This window comes from Psittacula echo, assembly GCF_963264785.1.
Source record: "Psittacula echo genome assembly, chromosome: 4".
NCBI lineage: Eukaryota > Metazoa > Chordata > Aves > Psittaciformes > Psittacidae > Psittacula > Psittacula echo.
The window spans coordinates 1,551,983-1,577,035 of NC_137738.1; the positions used below are offsets into that span (position 1 = coordinate 1,551,983).

The following is a 25,053-nucleotide window of genomic DNA, read 5'->3' on the forward strand; positions in this document are numbered from 1 at the left end:
TTCTGGGGATTCCACAGTTTCTTTTGGATTATCTCATAAACGGCTGTGTTGTCTGTGTATTCAACCAGAAATCTTTATTTTTGTTGCTTTTCTGTTGTGTGGTACAGTCGCTACTCTTATCCTACTCAGCATCTGTCCCTCAGCTTTAGAGTGCAGGAGTAGGTTTTATATTGTCATGCCAGCCCCTCATCAGCTGCGTTCCCCTTGCTCCTGCTGCTTTTTGAGCCCAACTTCCCCAGCATTACTGAGCACATGTACTCCCTCCCTTTGATTCTGCAGTCTCCCAAACGCACTTTTGTCACTATTACCCACTGACAATGTGTATTAACAAACATTTGTGGTAGTTGCCCCTCTGCTTGGATCCAACCCATCTTCCTTTTACTGCTCACTTTGAAAATTGAAGACACTGACGTTCTGTTTGGCAGAGCTTTGTCACAATTTCCAGCCTTTCCTCCATCCCATCTGCTCCCCCAGCTGCTCAGTCACACCCTGCCCTCCACTTTGAGTGCTCCTAACTGCAGCTAGAGAAAATAGCTGGGAACTGTTAGTCAGGATGTGTTGCTTCCCTTCCCACCACCCCATCTGCTCCTGCTTTCAGCTTCTCACCCGTGCTCCTGGCTTTGTGCTGCATTGCGGCTGACCCACATTCAAGAGATGCTTGAGGTGTTCACTCTTGTGTGATGAGGTGATTACCAGGGTTGGGGATAGACACTGAAGAGTTGGCCTGTCATTTATCTAACAACAGTTTCTAGAAGAAAGCCCTTAGAAGTGTTTTCTTAACTTCTAATGCTTAGACGTTAAGATTGACTGGTTGGTCTCTATTGCTTCTGTGGAGAGGTAAACAAATTCGGGCTGTACTCTTCAGTTGTGATGCAGTGGAGGTGAAGAACAAAGCTCACATCCATAAATTGCACTGAGAAAAGCATCACCAGCAAGGGATTTAAGCTTTTTTCCAAGCACTTACCTGGTAGGCATAATGGCACCAACAGTGCCTGTACTTGCAGCAATCTTACCCACTGTCCCCCCTCCACCAGACCCTATAGAACAGAGCATTGCAAAGAATATTGAATTTAGGTTTTGTGACGTAAAGGTGAGTCAACATTACATCAGCTTTTAAGCATTGCTGCTCTAGTAAAAACCTGCAGGAAATTGAGAAGATGGAGCTTTAATAACTGTTGGAAGCACACTTACTCCCCTCGTACACTAGGCAGTGAAAGATAATGCAGGACTAGGGGTTATAGTCATAGTAGTTAATTTGCTTGCTTTCTTCAACGCAAAAAAGAGTGCAGTTTGTGTATCTTAAAGTTATTGTGGCTATGTTTGCTGATAAGCTTAGGGGGAAGAGGATGGAATCTGTAGGGCAGTATATTTAAAGAAAGACAACTCTTCTAAAAACTGTACTAGTTTCTTCTGATCCCTTAAAAATCAAAGGCAGATGAAACTCAGGATAATGTGATTTGTAGTGTTGCAGTTTGCAGTATCAAGCATGTTTCATGTCACTCTGGCCATAGTATCTGACAGTCTTATTCCACAGTTCATACATTCCCATAAGAAATACTCAACTGCTTCTCCAGTTTTACCATACACCCTTATTTTGCCATGTGCTTGGATTATCACATCTCTGAAAGTGTAGTTCAAGAAGAACTCAATGTGTTGAGTCCCTGTTTTACTCCATGAAGATGGCTGCTTTTTGAATTGCAGCAAATTTAATTCTCTTATATGGGACTTGATAAAGTATTTTTAGTATGAGCAAGTTTGAGAGTGCCACTGATTTTATATAGAAGTTTTCTCTAACCTGTCCCAGGTTGATCTTGAAGGTCTTTTCCACCTGGTTGATCCTATGATTCTCTGCCAAATCACCGTGGTGTCACTGCTGTTGATAGAAAACTTGGAAGAATGGCCACTGTAGGAAGATGTAAGAGTGGGTCCTTGGTAAAACACTGAGCAATATAGTTCTGTAGGACTGCCTGGTTTTGACTACTGTGCAGTTTGGTCTTGGATATCTCCTGAACTTCCACATGGGAGGGTGGATGACTTACTCAGGTCACTATTTCCCAAAGTATTTTCTCTGTTGCTGGCTAGCTAGGAAATGTAAATGCATTTAGGAAAACATTAATGGACGCTTGACTTCATCTCTCATGGCATTCAGTAATGTCATTGTAGACTGTCCTGTAAATCAGTGGAAATTGGATATATTGTTGATTAGCTCTAACTCCCCTTAGGAAGAAGCTCTTTTAAGAGATGCCCTGCTGTCTGAAGCCCCTTCTCCTACCATGCTTGTTTGTTGCACACTCATAGTGGTTTAATGATCTTGCAAAGCAAATGAAATGAGTATTCCCTCTCACATCCTCTCTGACTTCAAAATTCCACCCTGTCCTTTAGCTTGTCTCTTAATTCTAACCTAAACGATCTATTCTGGTGCATGTTGTCCTTCATAAGCCATTCAACAACTATTACACAAGCTTCCTATGTCTGGCTTGGTTTGCACTCAGAAGGTAAACGTGATGTGCATGTGTCACTGGAAATGGATTTAGGGATGGGTATGTTTGGACCATGCAAATCTCTTTCAAGCCTATTTTCGTCCACCCCTCTCAACCACATACACAAGTTTACTTTCCAAGGTACTCCACTACATGATAGTATCATTTATTTTTGTAGGATGACTGAGAAGGCCCAGTTGAGAGAGATCTGATGGCAGCCAATTGTGCTAGACCAAAGTGTGTGCAGAGGGGGTTTTCCCAACATCCCACTAAAATGTCTTTGTTTAGAGCAGGAATTGGATTGGAATAATACACCAAACTCCATTCAGTCCCAGGAAAGGTAGCCTGAGCAGCCTGTGTAAATCATCTCCTATGTCATGCTGCATACCTTTGGACTGAATATCTTGACAGTATGTTTTTTGTGTAGTTTAAATGTTACAGGCCATTTGTTTCAGTGTGTGGGGAGGTGGGGGTGTTACTAAAAGTAAAGTATGATGAAAAGTTGATGAGAGATTACAAGTTAAGATGGATCATGGGGGAAGGATGCAAATATAAGGGCTTCAGCCAGCAGCCATGGCTTCATTATCGTTTTAACACTAGGGGCTCTTTTGCCATGCTGTCTTCTGGCTGTGTTTCCAACAGGAAAAGAAGAGAGGGAAAGAGGCAGCAGTAAAATCCAGAGAATCCTCACAAATCCATAGCCACTGCTTGTACCATTGGAATGGAACATTGTTAAACCATTGTTAAGTCATTAAATAGCATAATGAAGAGTTGGAGGGGGTGAATTTTGTCTGCTTTGATGAAGCCAACTTGCTGTATATTCAGAAAAATCCACATGCGGGGAACTATTTAAATCACAAATGTTGTTCTGGGTTATCTAGAGCAGCCTCATTCATGTTCCATGAGTAAATTAATGCTTTCAGAGTATTAATGTGAGCACAATAGCTGCTCAGGTACTTTCAGAGTTAGCTTGTTCTAGATGACATGAGATGTTTTCTTCTTTTACCTTCTTCGCAGCTGGGTAAAAGCTGCGTTGACATCAGAGACTCTCAAGAAAACGTGTGCTGCTTTTTGGATCAGTGCCTAGCAAAGTTAATGGAAATTAACTGCACAAAGCCCAGAAAGGATCCAGTGTTTGTGTAAGCTGTTTCTGTCTTAGTCTACTCCCTTAGACTTTATAAATGACTAAAGGCTTTTGTGGTCTGTGCTGCAGTTAACTTGTCTTGTTTGACATAGCGCTTTTGTAGAGAGTAATGGATTAGATGTGACAGTTTCATTTATTTTTTTTTTAGTAACTGTATTAATTTGGTTTTTTCAATGGCAGAGCTTTTGTATCTGTTCATGTTGGTTCAGTCACACTGGTTTGGGTTGTAAAGCAGGCAGACCTCACAAACTTCCTGGGTCTAATCCGTGCCTTGGTGGAGAATGCAGCCCAGCACCAGCTCTACCTCTTTCTGCAGCATTACCAGAAGATTTTTCCCCTCCTCTTACTTAAGTAAAACTGTTTCTGTGTAGGGTTAGTGAATTAGTTTGAAAGACAAAGAGAGAGTGAAAAGTACATCCATTAATAGGCTGTGCGTTGTAGATAAGCTGCAGCTCAAGCCCAACTCATTAGCAGTGTAAGAGGGTAAGTTTGGTGATTCTTTAGTTCAGGTTAGTATTTAATTTATTTAAATTAAATTTATTTAATTTATTTAAACTTGGTTGATAGCGTGGATTTAATAGCAAGATTTCAAACATTCTGTGTGCGTATGCTTGCACATTCTTCAAAGGCATGTATTTTTCACATATGGGACCACATATTTATAATTCCAGGAGGAAACAAACTTGAAGAGATCCTCTACCTGTTGTGAACTTAAGGAGAATGTTTTGGAAGCCCTTGGGCAGCTTTGGAGAGGCAGAGGACTAGAAAGGGGAAAACTTGTGTCACTGAGGAACTTGTGGTGTCTGTGAATATTTGTACACTTGGAGTATCGTGTGCAGTTCTGGTGTCCTCAACATAAAAAGGACATGGAGCTGTTGGAGCAAGTCCAGAGGAGGCCACGAGGATGATCAGGGGACTGGAGCACCTCCCGTATGGAGGCAGGCTCAGAATATTGGGGCTGTTCAGCCTGGAGAAGAGAAGCTGCGTGGAGACCTCAGAGCAGCTTCCAGTGTCTGAAGGGGGCTACAAGGATGCTGGAGAGGGACTCTTCATCAGGGACTGCAGCGATAGGGCAAGGGGTGATGGGTTCAAACTGAAAGAGGGCAAGTTCAGGTTAGATCTAAGGCAGAGGCTCTTCCCTGTGAGGATGCTGAGGTGCTGGCACAGGGTGCCCAGAGAAGCTGTGGCTGCCCCATCCCTGGCAGTGTTCAAGGCCAGGTTGGACACAGGGGCTTGGAGCAACCTGCTCTGGTGGAAGGTGTCCCTGCCTTCTGCAGGAAGTTGGAACTGGAGGAGCTTTAAGGTCCTTTCCAACCCAAACCAGGCTGTGATTCTATGATTCTATATATATATTTTTTCCCTTATCCTGTCATGCCCAAGTTTTCATCTAGAATTTTCAGAGAGAAATCTCAGTCTTTGTTTTCATAGTTTAGTGTTTTCCATAGCATTGTCTGGAAGATTGACTGTTGCTGCTTTGCTCATACAGATTGACACAGAATACTTTTCCTTGAAGCTTATATCTCCCCATTTTTGTGCTGACTCATACACTAGATGTAATTCTGATTGGGGCTAACATTCAATTTAACGGAGATTTGCTCTGCAGTAATATGTTAGAATTGTGTTTTTATGCTTGTAACTGTCATTTATTTGAAGAATTGTCACTTTATGATCTAGTAGTTGAAACATTTATTTTGATGCTTACAAAACTAGCAACTTAATTGTCTGGGGATGTATTTGTAGGTCTGGTTTGAGCATGTTTGTTGTTTCAGGTGTCTGAGCATGAATTCTAGTCTGGCTGCAGCTATTAAAGATTAATTACTGCTTTGATGCTGCAGTCACAAGACTCTTCTCTGCAACATCACCGTTCATGACATGAAGGCTGAGCAGCTCCTGATATTTTCCTTAGTTCCCATTCCTTGCCAAACGCTCATTGCTTCACACAAAGCATTCAGTCTTTAGGAGATTCAGGCACTATGTAATGAGGCTTTCAGCCTGGGACCATGATGAACAAGGCATTTTAGTTCATGCAGTAATGAGACAATATTTCCTTGTGAGATGCTATAATGCTCTTGGAAATCTGTTCTAACAACTGAATATTGGAGGAAGCTAAAACTTCCTCATCCTTCTTCCACCATCTTCTTGTAGTCTCTGTGCTGTACTCACGCCTTGGGTGATAATGTGAAATACAAAAAAAACCAAACTAGTATATGGTGGAGAGAGACCTCCTTTGTTTGTATCATTAGAACAGCAGCAACGCAAACTTTACAACATGAGCAATAATATTTGCACTGAAAAGAAGTATTGAATATGAATATGTCGTATGGAGACAGGCTGAGAAGGTTGTGGCTGTTCAGCCTGGAGAAGAGAAGGCTGCGTGGAGACCTCATAGCAGCCTTCCAGTGTCTGAAGGGGGCCTATAATGATGCTGGGGAGGGACTCTTCATCAGGGACTGTAGTGACAGGACAAGGGGTGATGGGTTAAAAGTGAAACAGGGGAAATTTAGATTTGATATAAGGAGGAAGTTCTTTACTGAGAGGGTGGTGAGGCACTGGAATGGGTTGCCCAGGGAGGTTGTGAATGCTCCATCCCTGGTGGTGTTCAAGGCCAGGTTGGACAGAGCTTTGACTGACATGATTTAGTGTGAGGTGTCCCTGCCCATGGCAGGGGAGTTGGAACTGGATGATCTTAAGGTCCTTTCTAACCCAAACTATTCTGTGATTCTATGATTGGGATTTTGGGTGTATTTGCATCTTTTTTTCTATGTGGAAGCATCTGTTTCTTAAGGCTTATTGTGATAACCAGTTCTGATCTGTCTCTAGAATCTTTCAGTGAAGTCTTATTAAATCAACCAAAGCATGAATGACTTCTCAAGTTGTTCGATGCTGTTTTGTACTGAAGTGCTTTACTCCTTATTGGAACCTAGTGTATAGTATTATCCTCCCCAGAAGCACGTTATTATTCTCTACAGCCATCAGCAAAAACTCATCAAGGAGTATGTTTAATAAGAAAATAATTAAGACAAAGAATGTATAGAACTGTGTCCATTTCTGGGCTCCCTACTACAAGACACACATGGACATGGCTGGAGTGAGTCCAGCAAAGGACTGCAAGGGTGGTGAAGGGACTGGAGCATCTGCTGAGACTGTTGAGCCTGGAGAAAAGAAGGCTCAGGGGGATCTTGTCTGTGTGTGTAACTACCTAATTGAAGGGGGGAAGAAAACAAAGCCAGATTCTTCTCAGTGGTATTTAGTGACAGGATGAAAGGCAACAAACACAAACTGAAGTATGAGAAATTCCATTTAAATGTAAGAAAATCTTTTTTTACTGTGAGGGCCATCAAACACAGGTTGCCCAGTGAGGTTGTGCAGTCTCCATCGCTGGAGATACTCAAAAGCTGACCAGACACAATCCTGTGCCCCCACCTCTAGCTGATCCTGATTTGATGACCTTTCTAGGTAGTCTCCTAGAAGCATCCTTCCAACCTTATTCAACACCCGTTTTTATTATGAATCATAGAATCACAGGCTGGTTTGGGTTGGAAGGGACCTTGAAGGTCATCTAGTCTAACTCCCCTGCAGCCTTCAGCTGGATCAGGTTGCCCAGAACCACATCCAGCCTGGCCTTGAATGAAGTCTCACCCAAACCTACATGGCATTGGTGAGAGTTCTGCTAGATATATTAAAAGCTTTGGGATCTGATCCATAAGGATTTGAACTTTGGTATAAAAGCTGTTTGTTATTAACTACATTGTCGTCTTCTAACATTGCTTGAAAAACTGCAGGGGCTGTTCACTTCATCCACACCTTTTGTTTGCCCCTCAGGAGCGTTCCTTCTCGCCAAGTATTCGCCGTCGACTTCACGCTGTCCTCGCATCTGTTAGCACTTCAATGCTGATTTTATCAAATCTAATATTTCTTGGAGGAAGTCATGTTGGAAAAATCTACTGGAACAGGATCTTTATGGAAGGCAAGTTCATTTTTATGTGCTTTCTAGATAACAGAACTTTGCAACTATTGCCTTGGGTGGGCTGAGCCAGGTTCTTCTGCAGGCTGTGTGACTACAAAGGAACATTGTCTTTCTCCCATCAAGCCTATAAAGAGAGTTATCAGGCTCCTCTGTCAGTGAAATCACTGAAGATTGAATAATAAATGTGTGACAAGTTAGCCAGATTGGATTTTTTTCTTTCAGCTTTGCATTTTATGTAAATCAGTAAGAACAGGCATACTAAAGCCAACCCCATAGATTCTGTGGAAGGTTAGTGAATGCGATCTGCATAACACAGCATAATTGAGCAACTAAGGTGGTTTTTGTAGTGGGTCTGTCAGGGTAGGGACCTTCTGACTATTGAGGACAAGGCCTGAGGACAGGGCACCTTGGGTGACAGTGTGAGCCTGTGGTGTTGCTGATTGAGCAGTTTGCAGCAGTATGAGAGCTGACTCAGGAGATAAAGCCAGACCTCAGGGTAAGCACAAGCAGTTTTCTTACTGCTGCCAGAGCCCCACATTGTCAAAGACACATCTTGTAGAGGAATATTTCTTCCTCCTGAGGGAAGTTCTTGTAGGGTTCTGTGCCTGGGAAGAACCACCACTGTTGATTGCTCCTTCGTGCAGCGTTTCCTCCTCTTGTTGCTTGCAATGGTTTAGAGATCAGCTCTGGGGTTTCAAGGTTCTATGTAACATCTCAAATAGCGGAACTCTTTTTAAGTTATGTACAGAACAGGAACAATTTATCTTCTGAACTCAAGCAAAAAAACCCAAAACTTTCAAACAACTCTAAGAAATATACATTTTTAGCATAAAATATAGTGAAGCTTTTTGTTAGTATTGGGCAGGGATGATGGGGTGAAATGCTTGTGTTTGGGTTTTGCTCATAAACCTCAAAATGTTTGGGAAGAAACTATTGGCAACTATTGGAAACTATTATTATATTATTATTATTGGAACTATTTTACTATTACTATATTATTATTATTATTATTGTTACTGTTATTATTATTGTATTGCTATATTATTATTAATAATTATATTATTATTATTGGAACAATTATTATATTGTTATTATTGGAACTAAATTGGAAACTCTTGGCAAATAGTTTCAGTAGAAAAAGCAAAATAGCGGAGAAAATAAGTTCATCACTTCTTTCTATTGACAACCAAAAAAAGCGCTAGTGAAACTGTCCATTTCAGGTTTAGATCTCGAGTTTTGTCATGCAATTTGTGTATTATGAATGGAAAAAGTATGCCTTCCTCTTCAAAAGGGTTAGCAGTTGGCAGCATGCTGGGGTTTGCATCTGATGGACAATGTTGGAGCAAGCAGAACAGTATTTCATTAAACTAGATCAAGTACTGATTGTTTTTTATTCCTAATAGTTCTTTAGTCTATTACTCTGCATATTGCTTAAGTACATGTGGCTACTTCAGTATGAGGTACCACCTCTCTAGGCTAGGAGTAGCAAATTAGTTTAGTAATTTGCAGCTTTATCTCCATGATGTGTTAATCAAATTTACTACTTTTAGAACATAAAAGCTTTTGCTTAATGCAGCTCATATTCTGCTGTAGAAATCTCAGTGTTAAGCTTTATATGCATGTATCCTCAGATCACACAGATGACTGTGAGCATATTCTATTACTGCATGATTCGTACAACTCATACATACAAACTGAAATCTGCTAAGATTTTATTGCATCAACACTCCTGCTCCATTGTGGTTTTCCTACTATGGAACAAGTGCTGAGCACTGAAGGCCAGACAAAGACAATACAGGGACTGACAATACTGACAATACAAGGACTATTCAGAACTATAGTCTTCAGTTTAAGGTGAATGTACCTTATCTGTGTCTCTGTAGATGTAAGAAAAATCTACACATATGTGTTGAGTGCAGTGCTAAAAGATAAATAAATCTGTGCATAGTCTGCGCTGTTTTGGTGAATCCAATTCTTCAGTATATTCAGACCAAACTAAATACTACAGTATACTCTCTTGGGTTATTCCTTTGTCAGCCCAAGGACAGATGAGATCTAGCTGCTTGTCTTCAATTTTTGTCATTAACCTCATAAAGAATTAAATGGGAACGTGTTTGACTTCCCTTGAAGAAGGAAGGGTGGTGGTGCTAGTGAGTGCTCTTTGGGGCACGGGGTGTTTGGGGGTTTTATTTTTGCGCTTCTTTTCTGGTGTGATGCATGCAATATGAAGTCCCCAGGCATGAAGGTTTTCTGTTTGTGCAATATGATGTTGAAGAGCTTTGATTTAGAACAGATGCTGACCTCCTATCATCAATGTTATAATGTTCAGTGCATTAGTAAGATCTGCTAGATACCTATCTAGTTACTTTGAGTCAATAAGTGTTAGCTTTGGGTTGAGAAGAGGGAAAGTACTTGGTGAATTTCAGGTTAAGATATTAAAATCAAACTTAAACAGGGGAAGTTTAGATTGGATCTAAGGCAGAAATTCTTTACTGTGAGGGTGGTGAGGCACTGGAATGGGTTGCCCAGGGAAGTTGTGAATGCTCCATCCCTGGCAGTGTTCAAGGCCAGGTTGGACAAAGCCTTGGGTGACATGGTTTAGTGTGAGGTGTCCCCGCCCAGGGCAGGAGGGTTGGAACTGGATAATCGTAAGGTCCTTTCCAACCCTAACTATTCTATGATTCTGTGATTCTTGTTGTATTTATAACCTTTTGGATCAGTTTGAAATTCATTTTAGTTTAGGAAACCTAAACAGGGTTTTGCACCACCCTAAACTCAAATCTAGAGAGTAGATACTTAATTTGGAGGACATGTCTGCATTCACAGCAGCCTGGGCAGCAGGACTTGAGCTGGGTGGACTGAGGTAGCAGAGGGCGCTGGAGCAATAGTTTGACATAAAAATCCCTGTAAGGTAAAGAATAGAACACGGAGGAAACAAAGTGGTCCACCTGCACATCAGGTGCAAAGACTAGTCAGTTCCTTTGTTAAATCCCACAGATTTATGTCTACAAAGATATGGATGTATACTGGGAGGAAGAAAATGGGAGAATGGGTGTGCATTACCCAGTTTGTAAATAGAATTGGCATGTGTAGATCACTAAAAAAACTAGTCAAGAACATACCTACTAAACTCAAGGAGTAAAATGCACCTCAGAGCAGAAATCAGATCTCCAGGGTTAGGTATAACTTTAGGTGTTGTGCATGGCTTTTTCCAAGTCTGGCAAGTAAGTAAATCACAGATTATTAGTATTTTAAAGCCATAAATGCCTAGTGTATAGCACTTTATAGTCAGAAATTGAGTTCTGTTTTATAATACCTGAAAACAGTGCTCGGAGAGCAGCTTCCCATTAGCATGTGTGTGACAATGGTGCAAATGGCTAACTCTTCTAAGGAAGCTTTACTGAAGCTGAAGGTGTACAAAATGCACTTTTAGTTTTGCTCTTTGATGCTGAAGAGGATCTACTGTGTTCTTTTGCAAAGACTGAGTATTAGTAAAGATCTGGACAGTTGTCTTAAGCATGGGGAGGAGAGGACATGGGAATGAAAGCAATTAAACCCTAGGGGTTAACCTGAGGAGGGGTTCTCTTTGGAAGGGCACTCTCCTGGGACCGGTGCTGTGCACTGCTTTTGGTTAAGAGACTGAATTATCTTAGCAAGCATGGCCAAAGGCATCAAGCTGGTAGGGCACTCAAGTATACTGGGTGATAAAAGTATAAAATGCTTCCTACTCTTTTCTGGTTTGTGAGGAGCAGAGCCCAGATCAATAAGGAAAGCACACAGTACATGTCACTTGTATTTTACTTTGAATAGTTACCTGAAAATGGGACAGGCATCATTTAACTTAACACTAAATGGTACTTCAGCTATCCAGGTTACCTTGCTACATTGTGAGGAGTGCCTTTCTTGAGGGCAGTTCATCCCATATACATCAATCTTAGCATGGGATGGGATGCATTGTCACTCTTTGCTGAGTTCAGGGGCATTTCGTACAGGTTAGCTTAGATTGGATTGGATGTCCAACCTTTGGGAAGGTGTCCTTTAGAAGCTATCCAGCTCAGAGTGAATTTCACCTTCAGTTAGAAATGATTCAACACGGGAGTATAGAATGGCTGATGAACAGAAATCCTGCAGTGAAGGGTAACTGCCTATTCTACCACGCTGCAGACTTGATGCATCAACAGCATCATTCCACTAACGACAAAAATAAACCTTACACCAAGATGCATTGACAGCACTTTGAAGTGCATAAAATAACCTCTTCTACTGATGATCTGAAGGTTAAAGTTATAATCTGTGCAGGTTTTGTTACTGCAATTGAAAAGAATTTATAATAATCATCTGACAGTTAGGGAGATACCGCAACGTGATGGGAAGTGGAGGAGCCATGACGCTGACATAAATGGTGTTGTTTTGTTCTGAGAGGAAAGTGTTGAGTGGGAAATAGGTACTTAGAAGTTTCTACAAAGAAAATAGTAACAAGTAACAGCTGTATGTCCAGTGAGGGCCAGAGAAGACAAAAGAAACCTCCTGTAAAATGTAACAAGGAATCTTTAATTGAGGTAAGAGAACCTTCCAAGCTGTGAGACATGGAAAGCATTGAAGCACTAGGTGAGCTGTTGGATTGCCATCTCTGGAGAACAGTCTCCAAGTAGACAAAAATCTGTCAAGCAATGTAGAAAATACTGCTTTCCTCGGGGTGTAGGAGGAGCTTTGGAACGGCCTCCAGACCCATTCCAAGCCCTGTTTTCCCTAGCATTCATCAGCAGATCCAGCTGTTTACACGCAAGAGAAATCTTCACAGCACAGCAGGATTTTTGTTTGGATTTTGATAGTTCTCCAGCAGGTTGAGGGCGATGGGAATGTTCAAACCTGCAGTTTCAGTAACATGTTATAACAGTTTCTTTCTGAGTTTGATGATCTGGTTGTGGGGGAAAGCCCATAGTGCTGTGGCTGAGGTACACCTTAGTGGGAGTCAAGGTGCAGTTTTAAACTGCTAGCAGTTACAGTCATAGACAGGTTTGAAATGATTTGCTGTTTCATACTTGCTCTTCTAGCATTTAGGATGAAATGCATAGTGTTGCACATGAATATTTCATTACAGAAATTTCTGGAAGCATTTAAACCTAATAGTACTATGCAAAACTAAAGCTTATTTCTCAATGTCTAGTATTTGCTCACTCACTGAGGATGGCAAAGCCTTTATTTTGCCTCCAGTTTTCCCTTTCAGGTTGCTTTGAAGCAAAATCAGGCTTTATGCTGATCACAACTCCTTTGTTTGGTTAATTTATAGGGAAAAGATTTTCTCATCACTACTAGGCAGCTTACCTGACCTACTTTATGGAGGCAGAAAAGCCTTTGGACTTCTTCCCAGCTGTACAGCCCTAGCTCAGATTGTGCTTCATGGGACATCTTAGACATTGATTTGCAAGTGGGAATTTCCATGATAATGGCATACAAGATTCAGAGGTTTGAGTGAACCAAGGGGTTTAGTATAACAGGTTTCATGTAACATGCATAAATGTGGAATCTTTGGCTTGCTTTGGCAGAGACAGCCAAACAAAATCTTTTGGCATCATGTTAATTTAATGGTGCTGTTTGCTACTTACAGCATATCACAGTATTGAAGATTATTCTTGGAATTCTTATTTTTTTCATTTTATATAAACCAAGTAGTGAATGAATTCAGAATTGAAAGAGTATCAGGATCCTTCAAAGCATCCTCCTGGACTGCTGTTATCTTCACAAGTTTTTCCCTTGATTTTTGAAGAAGTAAAATTAGGTACTTTCTTTACGAAACATCAGTTGTGTATTAGTGGTTAGATATGTTCCTGATCACATCCCTCGTGTGCTTCAACAATAAGAGCAGGAAAAAAGCTTTCAGGTGGATCAGCAGTTCATACAACAGCATATCTCCCTTCAGAAACTATCTGAATACTGCTAGTTAGTTTGGGTAACAGATTTAACACATTTTAACGGCTGAAGGAAGCTAGCAAAAAGAATTGGAGCAAAGTAGTTAGAACTTATTATTAAGCAGAGTTTATTGGAATTTTAATTACCTGGTGTTGCCAGGTCGTGTACAATGATATTAAAATCATCGAATGGTTTGGGTTGGAAGGAACCTTCAAAGCTCCTCTAGTCCAGCCCCCTGCAATGAGCAGGGACATCTTCAACTGGATCAGGAACACTGATTAGGAGCCGTGTTGCACTTTAGCAACTTCTGAAATTGGTAGCAGCAATACCTGTAAATTCCTAGCTATGAAAGGGCTTAGAGGTGCAGAAGGAATGAAATCATGCAATGAAAGGTGTCAAAGGAGGCCACAAGACCTGTCAGCTGAGGTGGCCTGGTGACTGTGGGATACTTCTCTGTCTTTTCTATGCATCTCTTGCAAAGCCTTTATTCAGATTTCTTTGCAGCTGAAAGAAAGAGGAGGGTTACTTCAGTGACTGAATGTGCAGAGTTGGTGTTTGTGTTTGCAGATGGCCCTTGTTTTGGTTTGGAAGCTTCTGCTGGAGGGTAGCTGGGATGCGGTCTTCTAGTGTCCCTGTTCCTCCAGATTTTCCCTCTCACTGAGAAATTCCACTTGCTTTTGTTATGCAGAAACTTACTTAAGGTCATTTTTTTCCAATGCTACATTTCTGAATGCTATCTTGAGGGGTTGCATAATTGAGAGAAATACTGCAGAGTGGCAGGAATAGTACTGAAGATGTCACATTCCCCCACATGATTCATTCCTCTTTGTGCACAAAGGAAACTTGTGTTTACAATCATTTATGTGACCTTGCTTGGTGGGTGCAGTTCATTGAGAAGTGAACTGGCAAAATACCAACAGAAATGGATTTTGGTCTGTAGTAATAAGGAGGCAGTGATTTCTTTTTTTTCCCTTTCACCTCCCAAAGGATGAGAGCTATATAAAATAAATGTTCACATGTTTAGGGGATTTCTTTAGAGCTAAAACAACGAAGCATATTCTGCCTTTTTCTCTTGAATCACTTTGGTTTGAGGTTCCATTCCATGTGAAAACTGTTGGAGCATTGTTGTTTAAATGCAGCTGTTGCTATTGAATCTCAATAGTTTACTATTTGTCCTTACAGTCTTAGGACCTGGTCCTGGCATCATATCAATGCAGAAAGATTCTTCTGTCTAGAAAGTCCCAGAACATGTGCAGACACATCTGCCAGGATCAGTATGATTGCAGTCACATCTCATGTACCATGTTAAAGACTTCATTTTACGTATAGCATGTGCAGGTGCAAAAATGCAGGAGAGTCTGTGCTGTGATTGCGTGTACGGCGTTCACTGTTGTGCATTATATTGTACACGACTTGCAGAACTAAGTCAACTACGCTGCACACAGGAAATGGGGAGTTGTTCCTACGTCCTGCTGCCTTCTTGGCAATCCTTTCTAAAAGACAAGTTTGCTACTTAATGAGTGTGCTGATCACAGGCAAAATGTCCCCAGATTTCAATGACTTGGGCAAGGTTCATGGTTTTCTTATCATGGAGACATTCAGATCCTGTCTGGACACGTTCCTGTGTGCCCTGCTCTGGGTGGCCCTCCCCTGGCAGGGTTTGGACTGGACGATCTCCAGAGGGCCCTTGCAGCACTGATGGTGCTGGGGTTCTAATGATGCCAGTAAAGTGCAGGATGATGAGTAGTTGGTGTAGTGGGTTGGCCAAGTCCATCTTACAGCTGTAACCTTGCTGGTACCGAGGTGGTAGTGTGGCAGCTGGAATGAATGATACAGCTAAATGTACATGTTCTGTCAGTGTAGCAGATAAGAAGGTGCTGAGTTAGCACAGTCTGCCAGAGCCTGAAGCAGTTTGGATCAGTGGAGTCTTGATGTATTAAGCATAGCGTGAACATAAAAAAGAAAACGGGTTTTTTTTTCCTCAAAAAGCTTCAAATTGCTGTGACCTCCTGACAACTCATCAGTTGTAATTCAGGCTGTAATTCCTATAGCAGAGCTCAGCAGAGAAGTAGGAGGCTGGGAATGGTTTTAAAATTCACAGGAGAACTCTTAAAGAATTAATCTTGTAACACCTCTAAAATGTCTTTCTTGTTTGGGCTCTTTATGCACGTAATGTACAATGACAGACACACGAACAGGCCATGGAGGAATACTGTTGGAACCATGTTTTCTTTGAAGTGTTCTCTGGGAATTGCTAACAAGAGAGCAACAGTGCTCCTCTTTTCCTCCGTGAGTTGTAGATGACCTGCAGGGACTGGGGCTGAGAGCTGCCAGAAGGAGCCGCGTTGTTGCTTCCAGAAGCAACCCTGGAAGATGGGAGTGTGGCTGTGGCTATGCCACATCTCTCTTTTTTATGGAGCTGAGGAACAATTCCTTCCGCAGAGGGTGCTCAGGCATTGGAACAGGCTGCCCAGGGCAGGGCTGCAGTCACCGTCCCTGCAAGTGTTCACACACCGTGGAGACGAGGCCTCAGTGCCATGGGTCAGTGGTGGCCTTGGCAGTGCTGGGGAACGGTTGGACTGGATGAGCTTAAAGGGCTTTGCCAGCCCTGTTGATTCTGTGATCCTTCCTGAGGAAGGATTCAGTGATGCTGGTACTTAGGTCACCACGTGTAGGTGTGTGTGGGATATGTGCAACTGAATGTGAATTTGCCTCTGGGTCCTTTCTGCCTCCAATGCCATGCCTTTAAACCAAGTGAGGTGTAGCAGGACATGAGACTGCAGCAAATATTGACCAGTCTTGACTCCCTTGGACCAGCATGAGCTTCTGACACAGTGCAGATAAAGTCAATGGCAGTAACAGAAGCAGAGTATTCAGTCGGGGTGTCCAGCTGTGAAACAAACTTCAAAAGCAGACTAAAACAGAAGCAGGCTGTTTCCAAGGTACGTTATATAAACCTCCTTTTTGGACCCTCAGTGCCATGGGTTAGTGGTGACCTTGGCAGCGCTGGGATGCGGTTGGACTTGATGAGCTTAAAGGTCTTTTGCAACCTGGTTGATGCTGTGATTCTATATTACCAGCAAGAGTAATCATTGAGGACTATTAGCTTTCTTTTCCACTCCAGGTCCTCCTTGTTCTAAGTTTTGAGGGAAGAGATTTAATTTTGGCCATATCTTGCAGAGGAAGAAGTGCAATCACCCACACTGACCGTGGCTGTTCCTCTTCACTGCTGTTGCATTTGCTGGCTCTTGCCACGCCAAATAGCCCAGCCAAGAACCTCAGGAGGGCAGAGGACACTCACAGTTTCAGGTTCCCATTCCCCTGTGCATTTGCCATACACAGCAAAAGTCTCACAACAACTCACAGTCACTTAACCTGATATAGATTACTTGAATTGCTGGTTTATGCTTACTATGTCACTGTGCTGATTGGGAAATTTATACATCTGTGAACTCATGGATGTGGTGGCATGTATTTAATGATCAGTAAGAGCCACAATTTCAGCTGAGGCTTGCAACCATCGAGAAAAGTCTGAAAAATGATGCAATCTTCTGCTCTTCCCTTATTCAGAATTTCCCAGGAGTCTTGTAGCTGTTTTCTCACCATTGAATCCTGTTTCTTCCTTCTGTCAGCTCCTTTCATCTGTCTTCAGCTTTGAACTAGTCCTGACTCTTGTTTCAAATGCTCATTGAGTTCCCAAACGCAGACAGTAGCCATGTAACAGCAGGGCTGGAACAGCAGCTGTATTTAGCTTTGCAATCATCCAGACTTGCACCACAACTTTCTAAGTTGTTTATTTCCTGCGAAGTGATGTGAAAGCAGCATTGTGGGGTTCCGCAATCACTGCCACTCGGAGCCTGCTGGAGCAAATTTTCTCAGCTGAGAGGGAAAAAAAGACCCTTTTTCTCCAAATGCCAGCCTTGCCTGTCAGCTGGAGATGGGAAATTCAAGCTGTGTTCGTTCTGGCTCTTGCACCTCTAGCAACAGAGTCAGAGCTGGTCTTAACAGTTGTGTTGTGGAGGTGCACGGGCTGCAGAGGAGGCTGATCCTCCCCTAAAAGTTGTGCTGCCTGTGCAGCAGGGGTGAAAAGCAGTTGAGAGCTTAGTTTTCTCCCTCAGAAGGCTTGACAGGAGTTTTTCGTCTGCTCCAGCACAGTTCTGCTGTGTAAGTAGGCAGAGTTTTTACACTCAGGCTGTTTTGTCTATGATTCTGTTCTGGGTTTACAAGCAAAGACAGATGTCTCAGACTATTACAGTATCTTTCTTTTTATATTCTAATGAATTTACTTCAACCATCCTTAAACAGCCACCGCTTTAAAGAATAAGAAAACTAAAAGTACAAGTATCCTGCAAAAAACTCACTGGTTATTGTCTCACTGTCTTGACTGTTGGGTCTTTGGATAGGGCTTGGGCTTTTTATGAGAGGGAAAGCAAGACATTGGACCATATTTGATAAAATTTATAGACTTGCACCTCATAAATGCTGACAGTCCTGTGAAATGTCTCCTAGCTCCTGTCGTTATGTCTCCTACTAACTTGCTGTGGCATGTTTTCTTGGTGCACTTGGTTCCAGCCCACAGATCTGAAACTGGGCAGAGTTGGGATTTAAGTTCATGCCTGACTTGGAATGCATCAAACTTTTATGTGGACTCGATCAAATTCTAGGAGAAATGGCACTATATGGTGCAGCAAACTTAGCCCTTGTGTCCCTAAGGAAGCCCCATAAGCACAGATGTGTGTCTTCTTCCTAAACAGCTGGGGTATTTTGCTCAGCATTAGACAACTCCTTTGGTGGTGATGTTGCTGGTTAGTGCGGTACCCTGTACAGGATGGATGAGCAGGGAAACACATGGCTCTATTGCTTCTTTCTTATCTCTTTGGGCACTGTCTTTCCCTGAAAATGAAGAGGGACCTGTCAGTACCTCATAACCCCTCGGCTGTGCCTGCCACAGAGGCTGCACCCCTGCTACATGTGTGGTGTTCTCTAGTGCTGTTGTGTGGGTGACTCCTGAGGACCACTGAATACATGGCTTTGAAGTGCATGCTCCAGGTCTGCCTAAGCTCTGTGAGACCAGATCGGGAACTCAGTGGCACAGTTCCAAGGCTTAACTTCAGTAATCCTGGAGATGTGACATTTTTCTGTTAGTGCATGTACGAGTGTGTTTAAGTAACAGACTGTAGGTGAGGTGCTAAATGTGGGAAATACAGAATCATAGAATCACAGAATGGTTTGGGTTAGAAAGGACCTTAAGACCATCCAGTTTCAACCCCTTGCCATGAGCAGGGACAGCTCACACTAGACCATTAATGTCTTAAATCTAGTTGTAAAGTCAAAGATCATAGTAAACGTTCTCAGTTATTGTTACAAATTACATCTGATGCTTGCTGTTCATTCTGTAGTGAAAGAGTTTTAAACTTCAGGGCAGGGAAATTCCTTGAGAACATTTCTTCCAAGAAAGTTACGGCCTCCTACTATTAGGGTAAGTTTTACTTCTTAAATTGTCTTCCATTTTGTCTTTCTCTTTCTCATTTGTATTAGGGAATGCAGAAATAATAAGCTACTGAAACCCAGTGGTGACTTGCTGATTGTGGCTGTCTTCCTAGGTGTTGAATTTCCCCCTTGGTAGGTTAGCTCAAAAGCTTGATACAAATGCCTCAGCCCTCTGCGTTTTAACAAGATCTGTTTTACTTCTCACAGTTGTTCAGATACTTTCCCCAGATCCCTGTCAAGCTGCCAGAGCCGTGTATTCCTGCCCATTCTACTAGTTAGTAGTAAATGATGTGAATCGTTTGTAGCTACAGAGCAGCACGCCAGTATTTAAGTGTCTTAAGCAGAAAATAGGCTTTGTTGTTAATAATTTATTTTGCTATTTTGATTTGTTGTTGTTGTTTAAAGCTCTGCTTCCTTATTTTTGCAGCTTACATGTGAAAACTGATGAATAACATGATGGGGGTTTCTGTATTGTTAACATCCGTGCTCCTAACCATATAATGACATTGGACTTTTGACTTATATTACTTCTGCCCTTTTCCATGTGGTTTTTCTTAGAGCCATAGGTAAGCCTTCTATCAAATAGAATAATCCTTCTGCAAATTCTACCGGTAGGCTTTGAAACAGTCGTGGGAGAAGAGTGACTTGTATTATAATACAAGCTAACCATAAAAATTCTCCCATTTTATGTCTGAATAAAGATTTATATCACATCTGGATTAGACAAAACCTCTCACATCCTGGTGTTTGCATGGAGTACTGTTGTGGGAGAAGGTTGTTTGTCTCCTTAGAAACAGCAGTAAGGTGTTAGTGAAGTAGTTGTATTGTTCAGAATGAAAACCATCTTCTTTAGTAGTTCTTGACATTGAAAGAGAAGTATAAGTATGTTGTTCCATTACCTGCAGGTTAATTTGCAGCCTTGAAGTGAGAAATAGTTTGCAACTAACTGAAAATGTTTTCTACTTGAATCTTGTGACTGTAATGCTTTGCCAGCCCCTATCTGTTACTGATACTTACAGTGAAGGCATCTTGTATGTAACAAATAGGTTGTATGTAAATAGTTAAAAACCAGCCTGTCAAAGAATCTTAAGGTTACCCCACTTGGTATTACCTTTGATTTTAGATGCTTAGAACAGGTAGGCCTGTGGCAGCTCTGGGCAGGGATGGAAGCTACTTGAGCATCATTGAAAATCTGATCAGTGCATGTGTTGCTGACTGACTACAGCAAATACGCTGCTCCACAGGGCTAGACAGTACTGTGGGATTGCATAGAATCATGGAATCCCAGCCTGGTTTGGGTTGGAAAGGACCTTAAAGCTCATCCAGTTCCATCCCCCTGCCACGGGCAGGGACACCTTCCACTAGAGCAGGTTGCTCCAAGCCCCTGTGTCCAGCCTGGCCTTGAACACTGCCAGGGATGGGGCAGCCACAGCTTCTCTGGGCACCCTGTGCCAGCGCCTCAGCACCCTCACAGGGAAGAGCTTCTGCCTTAGATCTAACCTGAACTTGCCCTCTTTCAGTTTGAACCCATCACCCCTTGTCCTGTCGCTGCAGTCCCTGATGAAGAGTCCCTCTCCAGCATCCTTGTAGCCCCCTTCAGACACTGGAAGCTGCTTTGAGGTCTCCACACAGCTTTTCTTCTCCAGGGATAGGGCAGTACATAACGTTACACATTCCTGAAAGAGCAGGATTTATTTTCTGTCATGGAACTACAGTCATTGTTTCTTTATCTTACAAATACATGTTTGGTCTCTGCACTCTTCTGCTATTGATTAGAGGAGTTAGATATTTTGGCTTAAGTACAACTAAAGCCTGAGAACAATAAAAGACAAAAGCTAATTAGTATTCTTTAGACTGCTGCTCTGAAGGAATGGAGCTCTATTCCTTGCTCCTTTTTAAGCTCCAATGGAGATTAAAATACAATGACTACAAGGGAGGACAATAAAAAAAGAAACGGAAACAAGGCACATCCAGCCAAAGAAAAAAGTCTGGCCTAAACGTTTCTTCACTGCAAATTCACGCAAAATAGACCTTGAAGAGAGACCTGTCCTGATGCCTACTCTGTCTTTGCAGATTTCTCTATGGCTTTCATAGACTTCCTCTCTTTGCTTGGAGAAAAGCTGTTGTCCAGTTCTTTTTACTGGACTGGTTTTTGGAGCAGATAGTCCCACTGCGAAGTAGCACAAGGTACATGGATGATGTACCGTGCAGTGCAAGATACCAGTGGGATCAGCACCTCACTGCAAGAGCACATTCTGTTGAATGAATAAGTTGCACCTGCTTAAAAATGGAACGTGGACCAACACTTTCCATCTGCATAAGCAGAGTGCAGATTCACGCCTCACGGGTGGCTGCTTTAGCCTGCGTGGCTGGCACTGACACAGTCACCAGGGGTAACCCGAGCAAGGCAGCTGACCTCGACACTGTGCAAACTGTGGAGTTAGGGGCGTTTCATTTCATTTCATTTTGGAAATGCTGTGCAAAGGGTTAGGTACAAACCTGCTTCTGCAGCAGCAGCAGCAGCAGGTCAGAGCTTCTGCTGAAGATCTAAACCTATGAAATGATTGTCATGCCAATACATCCAAGGAAGTGCTGTTCTGAGTCTGTCTGAGTTCTTGTTGAACCCCTCTCCTCTGAGGTTTTTAAAGAATTCCTTTTTCTTTCTCTTCTTCAGTCATTGTGGCTGTTCTGACTGGCTTTGCTGGCTGCTCTCTGTTAATAGTTGATGTGTTGAGGAAATAACATCAAGGCAGTCCATAGTTTTATCCCTTTCAATATGTATAACAATACATAACCATGAATTCTAGTTAACAAATCCAATAGCTATCCAAGAACACTTTGTTTGAAAGACCACTTTTTGTGTAAAAGCTTTAGTTTGGATTAATACTGGGTTTGATGTTTGCGTTGTAGGTACTGAGAGGCCAAAGCACAGGGTGCATTAGTGTGGCTTATGAACTGCATGTATGCTGACTTTTATTTGAAGTGGAAACTGAATATTCCAGGTCACTGTTAATGTCACCTAGAGAAACGAACCCAGCCTGTGAAGGTTGCTTCAGCAACCACAGCTCTCATGTCCATTACAGCTGGAAACAGGGTTTTTTCTTGTCAAAGTTGATTCTCAAAAGAAGTTGGATGCCTGGGAGAGAAACAAACAGCTCTTTGGTCTCTCTGGTAATGAAGACAAGGTTTCCATTGCTGGTAGAGGTTAGAACACCTATAAAGCTTTTCCAGTTCCTGCTGAAATTGATAACCTACAGCAGCTATCAGCAGGCTGGAGATTGCAGAATGCAGTAGATTCTACCAGAGTTGAATGAAGGCCAGATATGGTCTAGCAAAGATGCAGAGCCATCAATTCTGCTTGAGCTACCCATGACCATTGATTCTTTTACTCTTTTTGCTTTATTTCTAAACAACATGAAAATATATTTACCACATGTAGGGTGGGTGACTTGTTTCTCTGCTGTGTCCAACATTTTGAAGTGAAACATAAAGTGTAACACCTTTTGCCTGTATTTCTCTTTCATTTACCTTAGAAAGAATACAAAGGATCAAAAAGTATGTTCTTTCCTACGAAATAGTGACATCTAGAATAAAGCTCAGTCATCTGAAATGTTTCCAAATTTACACTGTCCCTGGCAATATCCTTTTCTGTGCGTGCTTTCCCTAATTCCCTCAACAAACCAACAACTAGTGCGATGAGCCTTCATTATCATCATTATTAGCACAACTGGCTCCAGGAAAACACACACCACTTTGACTTCATCAACACTTACATTTTACTGCAGTACCACAGCACATGAGCGAGCCTTTTGTGTTTAGCAGACAGTGTGCTTGCAAGGCATGAAAGCAGGCACGGTGCCCTTGTTTTGTTCTTTTGTTCATATTTTAATCCTTTAAAATCCTTTCTCTTAGTCTTTTCCAGGGAAGAATGAAATGCTTGACTGGTTTTGTGACTACTTTTATTTCTGTTAATTCTTTGTCAGCTTGTTCCTTTTGGCAGTTTGGGATTTTCCTGGTGGTCATTGAAAGATATCGGAATTCACTCTGGGCTAGAGGATGTGTGATGGGTGGTCTGTTACTGTAATAGTGCTCTTCAATCATTGTCACAGATCAGTGACCATAGAGGATATCATGGGGTTTGTGGGTCATCCCCCTCCCAGTCCCGGTATCACCCTGAACATGTCTTGATAGAGGAGAACAGGAGATCCGAGGACATTGAAGAGCAGACAAGTGCCTAAGGAGACTGAGCAGCATACAAATGATCAATGAAATGCTGCATTTGGCACCACTAGCATTATTGTTTTGGATAATGCATTCAGGAGGAAGTAAATCAGTAGTGGGATTTCAGAAGAACAAAAGGAGATTTCAGTATAATGAATTACATTCACAAAGGTGTTACCAAGTATCTATAGATGTTACAGGAGCAGGGAGGATTTTTGTGTGAGCTGCAAACAGCACCCTCAGATATTTTTAGCTCTGTGGAGCACTGGATAGGTTTCATCATTCGCTCTCTTCCTGCAGGGCACTGAGTAGGTTTCCCCATGGTGCAAGAAATACCAGATCTTCTTTAGTCCTTCACTGGCTCCATGAAGAAGCTGATAACTTCATTAAGGCAAACAGCACCAATGTGAAACCTTCAAGGCCTGCAGCTTGCTAGTTTTCACAGACAGGAATTGCTCTTCCCTCTTTGCATTCAGGCTCTGGACAGTTCTTTCTGGTTTCCAAGTATTTTGTTTTTCTGCTGGGCTACTTAGGGTTCTTCAGTACCTTCTTACAAATCCCCCTATTAAAAGTCTTCTGGAAGCCTATACCTGTGAAGTATAGTGATTGGGTTTCCTTTATTCACTGTCTTGGTGTTGTAATAATTATGACAATATTCTTATATGAAACTATGCTGCATTAATAATTGAAAATATCTGGAAAACAGTGAACCAAGAGGTTCAGTTCACTGGGTACGTGTTTACCAGTCTGTGACTCTGCAGATTAAACATGTTCTTTTCCTCGTTGTTGTACACGAGTGTGTCAGGCGAGGAGAGGGAGAACTGAATTGAGTGCAGACACTCCATCACAAACCAGAAAGTGTAATTGAAAGCATGCATTGAGTAGATGGTTGTAACTGCATGTGCTCTCTCTGTGTGGAGTTGGCTAAATAGGCCTTGGCAGGACCTTCAAACAAATATACTTGCTATCTGCTGCCCCAAGCAGCGTGCACATCCCTTTCCTAGCTAACTTGGAGCTGGTACTTGTACAAGGTACTCCCACAGCCCCCTAGCATTGTGCTTTCAGGCTGCTCTTCAGGCTGCTGGAGCCTGCACATCCTGGCATCCTTTCTGACACAAGGAGCTCTTCCTCCCTGGCCCCTACAAGCCAATAGGGCAGATTATTTCCTTCTGGTTGTAGGTGGCCTTTTACAGATTTGACTGCATCCCTCCATTATTTTTTCCATGTGTCTTTCCATCAGTCTTTCTTTTATGTTTCCTCCAGGTCCTTATAATTCTTGCTGGCTGCTTTCCAGCATGCCCACATGCTCAGGTAATGTAGTGATGCTGCAAAGACAGTGTTTGTGTTTCATTAAAATAGCAGTGGTATGGTCTGACCCAGTTACAGTGGGGTTATTTCGAGATTGATATCTATACCCACACAGAATTGGTTCGAATACAACTGTCCTCCCACTAACTGAAGAAGGGTAAAATGCTTGCCTGGCATCATTGTCCCACAGGCTAATTTCAGGTAATGAAGATAAACCAGGTTTATTTTATGAGTGTAGTCAGGTACTTGGTTTTGAAGAAGCTTTAATCACAGTCCCAGAGCTGTTGTAAAGAGAGGCTGACTGAGAACTTTGGATTAGCCTGAACAGATTAGCAACAGGTTTGTCTATGCCATTGTTGGCATTGGTTTTAATGGGCTAGGGTAGGAATGCTCACATGGTCATTACTGCATTTGCTTAACCAGAATGAGCTGAAAACATAATTAGACTGATATTAAGCTAGAGTTTTGATTAGGTAAAATTAGGCATTGAATATCAGCACTGATGTAACCATGATCCAAATAGATGATATATT

General features: G+C 42.1%; 1 protein-coding gene across 1 annotated transcript in view; it reads left to right on the forward strand.

Moving 5' to 3' along the window:
* HHAT (hedgehog acyltransferase) overlaps positions 1-25,053 on the forward strand; it is a gene marked incomplete at both ends in the record, with an annotated part of 141,422 nt that overhangs the window by 72,887 nt on the left and 43,482 nt on the right. Inside the window, one exon of the mRNA XM_080614991.1 lies at positions 7,447-7,591. Within this exon, the coding sequence (XP_080471117.1) occupies positions 7,447-7,591 (145 nt within the window). The remainder of the gene's footprint in view (positions 1-7,446; positions 7,592-25,053) is intronic.